The sequence below is a fragment of the Tiliqua scincoides genome, chromosome 1 (assembly GCF_035046505.1).
Source record: "Tiliqua scincoides isolate rTilSci1 chromosome 1, rTilSci1.hap2, whole genome shotgun sequence".
NCBI lineage: Eukaryota > Metazoa > Chordata > Lepidosauria > Squamata > Scincidae > Tiliqua > Tiliqua scincoides.
In genome coordinates, this window is record NC_089821.1 from 50246388 (window position 1) to 50253000 (window position 6613).

Consider the following 6613-nt stretch of genomic DNA (forward strand, 5'->3'; position numbering starts at 1 on the left):
GTTAGGATTGTGCCCTAAGTCACTGTCTTATGGGTCCAGCTCCCAAGTCAATGTGCATAGGAGTGCAGCCTAAATGATTGCAAAGAAGTATTTGATTTTTTAAGAGGGTTTAGGAGGTATGAAACAATGGGGCGGACAAGTACAATCTGAACCTAAATGATTGTCCCATGGAGCTTAATACTACTATAAATAGTACAGCCATTAACTTTTAATTCAGTAAACAAGTCCAGTAGATTGTAACGGATTCGCACTCAGTGAAAGGTTCAGCTGAGTTGGGGAGAAGGGGAGGGGACAAACCTGATCTCAGTCGCTGAAGCTAACTTCATCATAAATGTTAAGAGCAACAGAATTCTCCACACATCCACTAGCATCGCTATGGTCACTGTTATATGCAAAATTTTAAAAGGAACTCTGCTAACGTCCCTTTTCTGCAATGCAGCATTTTTTGCGGTAGATGTCGCCTCTAATAAGTAAATAACCTGCCCTTTAAATTTGTGCATTAAAAAGATGTGGTCATTCTATAAGGGAGAGAGTCAGGGATGGCCTAGATCTTATTAATGAAACGATTTCCCTTACATTTCATTAATCGTCTGATACGTCCCCCTCTCTCAGTTTTTTTCTTGTTTAATGACCTCAATGCAAATAAACCTATCAGATGTGCCCAAATGACTGGCAATTTTTGTGAATGGAATACTCAGTGACTAGAGGATGACGTCATTCTCGAGCTGGGGTTTCGTGGTCAGTTGTTGATTGGTTGTCTAGTGATAACCGAACTGCTGATTGGCTGGCAGGTATTTGTCTAACGCCTACACACTTTACCCTGGCGGTAGATATAAAAGGGGGTCCTTGGGCAATGAAGAGCACCACGACTTAGAAACGCCCAGTGAGGACACTTCTGCCTCATTTTGCTGTTCCTTAAGGAGCTTGGCATTTGAAGGTAAGCCTTTTTTCCTCGTTATTAATATGTTAGAGTGTGCAGCCTTTTCAGTGGTGGAGGATTTACATGACTGGAAATTTGTGGGTGTCCTGAAGCCCAGGTGTTCGTTTCAAGAATGGCATCTTGTGATGTCTTTCTCCCTTCTCTGGATTCTCGAGAAGAATATTTCTGGATACTGGGGCAGAACAGGGAGAGACTAGGCAGAGAGAGTAGAGTTTGACAAATGCGTGCCGCACTTCCCTAAGAAAAGACCAGGTGCTGGGATAAGAGCTTCAAACCACCATTGATAACGTTACAAGTTCCTTTTCGCCTGGGAAATCCCACCCCCTTTCATTTTGTCAAGGCTGATGGTATTGTTTTTTGCCCGCTGCTGCATTTCTCCCCACATCTGTTAGAGTAGCGAAGACTAACAGAGAGCTCCCATGTGGCAGCACCCAATTTCGTGGTTTTAGAACGAGCCCCAAAGGCGGCAGTACATTTCTTTCCAAGCATGCAGCTCAGCAGAGAAGATGAGGACTCCTGTGACACTGACTAATTCATTGCAGTCCAGGATTCCATAGGCAGGAACCGTTTCATCAGATGCACAAACTGGGCAGAAAAAGTGTGAAACGCACAGGTGTAGTGTGTGTGTGAGGGGGGTGGCGAGAGGGGAACTTACAATGTGAGTCTAAGGAACGCATAATAGAATGGAGGTATATTCAGTCAACTCAAGGCAACCACACTGCCTGATGCTGTAGGAAAAGCTGAAGATGCAACTCATTATTTACATTGAAGGTGCTTTTAAAAGGTTTCCTTATACCTTTTCAAGTCCTTGATCTGAAAATCTCTGTATGAAGGACGGGGGCTTATTATTTTACATCTAGTAATCTCTGGATTTTATTTTCCAGAAATAAATAAAATGTGGTTATATCCAAAATAACCAGGATTTGTTTCAGCATAGTGTTCTGGATCTTGCCCTCAGTTTAAACCTTTTCAGTTTCAAACGAAATGTGCAGATTTTCTACGTGTTCATCTGCTATTCTTTTAAAAACGGAACTTTTAGTCTCCTTGAATCGTTTCCCTTGAGAGAATTCTCATAATTCTCCGATCATTCTCAAAGTGATATTATTTTTCAGGAGGAGGCAAATGTCATCAATTGTGCTTTTTCTCTGCAAATGCCAATACTATGATTCAGGACCTCAAGAATGTTTCTAAAACAAAATTCAGGAGTCTTAAGGAAGGGAAATCTTCATGTGCCCCTTTTTCTGCCTAGGGAAAGGTAGCATCGGGCTTCCCTAGAAGTAAATCTCGCTGTATTTAGTGGGGCTTATTTCCAGGCAAGCAAGCAGAGGCTGGATGCTGCAGAGCGTGGAAAATGGCCACTCATTTATTACATGAGCCTTTCTTGCAGAGACGAAACTATGGTCCTGCGGAGGATTTCCTCTTTTCTGGCCGTCTACGCCTTGGTGGCATGCCAGATGGAGAGCTACCAGGCAGTCCCACTCAGGTAAGAGGCAGCAAACCGTGGGCGGACCCACGCAGCTCAGGACTTGCCTGCAGCCGCGCCTGCTTTACAGTCTAGTGATCTTTGCCATCACACAGGAGAGAAGCAGGATCCTTGGCCAGGAAACACACCGTTCAGTTTTGGGGGGAGGCAGCTAAGCAGCATCCCCAAGAAAGGATTGCCTTCTAACTGGTGGCGAAACAGGGGTTCTAATCTGTGTTAGTGATCATGAATGCTGAAAAAGGCGGAGTAGTTACCCCGGGGCAACTAATCGGGCATAGAAGTGTGTGTGATGGTGGGTGGGGAGGTGCATACGAGCAGGTTGCCCCTGAGTGGCGTGGACACCCTCGCCCCCAAAGCGAGCCCTGCCCTCCTTCCTGCCAGCCCTCCCCTCTCCAGTCCCCTTGAGCAGTGACGCTGCCATTCCCGCCGTCTCCACCTAGAGCTGGCTTGGAGCCCGTCACAGAGCGAGGGACGCTCGGGGACTACGAAGCTCGGAGACTGCTGAACGCGCTGGTGAAGGAATACGTGCAGCTGACTGCGGAGGAGCTGGAGCAGGCGAGCGAAGGGAACAGGTAGGAGACTCTCCCGAGGGAGGCCGGCCGGCACCAGCAGAGGCTGAGGGGGTGGGCAGAGGACCTTCTTCTTTCCCTGCCTGCCATTTCCCAGCAGAGCGGGCGGGGGCGGGGGCGGATGATCTTGCCCAGCACTTGCGATACACACCCCTGGCCTCACTCTTGACCTGCCTGTATCGAGCGGACCACTTCGCCTGTCACTGTAATTGGTCTGTTTCTGATCACTTTTGTGTAACTTACTCCGGAGTTACTTTTTCTTTAAAAACACCCCCCCAATAGGTTGAAAGAGAGAGGGGGTGGTACTAAAGTGGGGCACCAAGAGGTACGTCTTGATTTTATTTCTCCTACCCCCCCTCACTGGAAACGAGCAGAGCCACTCAGTGTCTTCCAGGGATGTGCTTAAGTCACTGAGCTCAAGTTGCAAGTCAAGTCACAAGTCACTGACTCCAGGACTCCATTTGTGAATCATAGCGCATGGTTGTTGTGACCTGACTTGAGCAAAATTGCAAGTCTTTCAAGGCACCAGTCAAAGACATTTTAGAGTCTCCTTGGGCCTAAAGCAAAGAACCCCCACCCCCATCCTGTACCCTTCTCCTTCTCTCCCCCCCAGAAAGAAACGGAGCCATTCCTTCCTATACTGCAAAGAGACCCCTCCCCCATGTCCTGAATGCCCCTGCCTTCTTGTCCTCCCACAGCCTCATGCAGCCAAAAAAATTAAGGGCCCAATCCTATATAATATTCCAGCACTGGTGCAGCTGCAATACAGCCATGAGATAAGGGAACAAATGTTTCCAGAGCTCACAGAGGCCTTGGTTACTGCCTCCCCACCATAGGATGCAGTGCACACCCCATTGGCATGGCTGCACCAGCACTGGAAAATTGGATAGGATTGGGCCCTAAGTCTTCCTCCTCCTTTCATCACCCTATCCCCACCCCTGTCTCCTGGAACCTACCCTCCTCCACCATGTCTGCTGCTGCTGCCCTTCTGAATCCTGGCTTCAGATCACCCACAAAGTCTTGTGGCACAACATGGTAGTGGCAAAGGAAAAAAAAGTAAGCAAGAACACACACTATAAAGATAGGGACTCCCGAATTATTTCAATCAATAGTCACTTTCTGAGTCACTGCTCATGAGTGGCAAGTCAAGTGTGAGTCACTGACGGCTGTGATTGAAGTTGACTCGGGTGTTGGGGGCAGTGACTTAAGCGTGACTTGAGTCTAGTTAATCAAATTGAGTGTCCATCCCTGGTGTCATCTTCTGTTGCGGTAGTGCATGCTGTTGAGAGGCATGATGGAAACCATGAGTGGCAGCAATGAGACCACTTACTGATGCATGCAGCAGCGCCTCCTTTTCCCTTCTGGGCTGAGGCTTGCAACTGCACCTGTGCTCTCTTAATGTAAAGCATGATGATGAATGAGACCCAGCAGCATGCCTGAGTATATGGAATGGTCCCTCCTTTTGCAGGGGGGGGGGAGGGGTGGATTGCTAACTACCAGCACCCAAACCTCCCTCTTAGTCCATCTGCTTGAACAAGGACAGGCAATTAATTTCCTCCATCTACTAGAGCCCGGTTCTCCCTCTGATGTACGATTGACCCCCTGCATGGAGAGATCTGTCTTGTTTTCCCCCCTGTTAGAACGTGTGTCTGGTTGTGGTTGGTCTGGGGGATGGAAATGAGGCATGACTCTGCATGGTGTTCTGTTACTTTGTTTGGCATGTTTTTCCCTCCTGCAGCTTGGATAGACCTATTTCCAAACGCTGTGCCAACCTCAGCACTTGTGTGTTGGGCAAACTGTCTCAAGAATTGCACAAGTTGCAAACTTACCCTCGTACTGACGTCGGGGCTGGAACTCCTGGCAAGAAAAGGAATGTGCTGAGTGAACTGGAAAATGAACGCTATGCAAACTATGAGGAAGCCCTCGGAAACAACTAGAGATGCTTCTATTTCCTCCTTCCTCCCCCTTCTTATTTTTTTTAAACTTGATGCATGTGGATCTAACCTTGATTGCTAACTTTGCTATGTCCTTTTGAATCTGTTTTTGAGAGAGAGCACTTGAGTGGCACTTCCTGACTTGAAGTTAAGGTGACAATCCAGTGCAAACATACATGGGAGTAAAGTCTTCAGTGAATTCAGTTCTAAGTAAACATGCATAGGATTGACTTGTAAGGAACATAACACAAATCTACCATGTTTAGGGGGCTGGGTTGGGGGAAAAGTATACACCAAATTAAATAAGACTAAATAACATTGCCTTTGAGATTTCAATTGATTTTCTTAGATGTTTATTTTACAAATAATCTTTTTGATTTCTGGCTATTCATTGTAAGAAATAAATAAATGTTTCTTTCATGCCTGACATGCAATTGTTCAATAAACCTATTTTTCTATGATTAGGTCTATTTTCTAATTATGAATTATTTTTTCAATGAATTGGTGTTTATTAGAGGGTCTCTAGTCATAGTTTCAAAATTTATTTTTTCCAGTAAAGGAGAAAAGTAGTCCAATGTGAACATTTGCATTCTTCTTTAGGATGCTTTAAAGACTCTAAATATCTGAGGCATAGAGAGGGCAAGCAAGTCAGTGGGAAAATGCAGCTTTTCATTTCTATTCAGTCATCCAATACCATCTTTGAACAAACACAATAGGCAATATGCAAATGTTAGAAATCTTATCCAGTGATATTCTGATTGCATTCGTCTAGGTAAGAATTTTAATATTATTTCTATATAACTGTTGGTTTTACATGAACCTATGTAAAGGCAGGACTGCTTTATACTGATGAACTGACAACCTGAGAAGAATGGGGTCTTTATGTAATTCATGTGGCAGTATTTTAATGATAGTCCAGATTTACCAGGTGTGTCTTTGTCTTATCATTGCATTTGAAATATTTTTCTTACTCATCCAGACTCTGTCTGGGTTCAATTCAGACAAAGTTATGAACTGGTAGTAGTTCTTTATCTATTGAAATCAATGAGACTTCAAAATGCTTAATTTTTAGATTGAATTCCTCTATTGGATAATTGGTACATTTAAGTCTGCAGTCATTCTCATACTTATCTGCAAGAAAATCCCATTGAAATACATTGTTTGTTTCTAAGTAAAAACAGGTTGCAATTTAAATGCATTTTCCTGTTCAAGGGACTGCTGCCATTGTATCCAGTTTTTCTTTTTGGCCAAAGTTGCAATTCTAAACACATCCACTGGGGTGTGAATCCTGCTGAACTTGCAATTGGTTCCACCATGTACATGTGCACAGAACTGGGCTGCACACCATCTTATATTTGCTAAGTTGTCATTTTCACCAATAGGCAATATAGTTTGCTCAGATGTTAGTTTGACTTGCAGAACTTTTATTGCTGGTGGTAGAAGCACAAGAATAAGACCTCAGACTATGTTGGAATAGTATCACTAAACTCAGATACATCACTTTTTAGCAAGTACATTGGGGATGTAGGCTGGAAATGGGGGAAAGTGCAGAGTGCATCTCAAGGTTCTCTTGAACTGCAGTTTGTCATTAAAGCAAGAGAAGTGAAGCCTTAGCAAACTGGATATAGGTGTCTATTAAATACAGACAAAAGCACCATACTCTATGGTTGCAATCCTATCCACACTT

General features: G+C 44.6%; 1 protein-coding gene across 1 annotated transcript; it reads left to right on the plus strand.

Moving 5' to 3' along the window:
• The first annotated feature begins 2337 nt into the window (after positions 1 to 2337).
• LOC136663819 (calcitonin-like) lies at positions 2338 to 4929 on the plus strand. Its single transcript, XM_066640776.1, has 3 exons — positions 2338 to 2423; positions 2864 to 2995; positions 4731 to 4929. The coding sequence occupies exons 1-3, from the start codon at positions 2338 to 2340 to the stop codon at positions 4927 to 4929; spliced, it is 417 nt and encodes a 138-aa protein (XP_066496873.1).
• Positions 4930 to 6613: the final 1684 nt, after the last annotated feature.

Bases quoted from the DNA above. Each gene is read 5' to 3' on its own strand.
- LOC136663819 (XM_066640776.1), top strand. From the start codon at position 2,338: ATGGTCCTGCGGAGGATTTCCTCTTTTCTGGCCGTCTACGCCTTGGTG. The intron at 2,424-2,863 runs GTAAGAGGCAGC...GTCTCCACCTAG, and splicing joins TACCAGGCAGTCCCACTCAG to AGCTGGCTTGGAGCCCGTCA. The intron at 2,996-4,730 runs GTAGGAGACTCT...TCCCTCCTGCAG, and splicing joins CAGGCGAGCGAAGGGAACAG to CTTGGATAGACCTATTTCCA.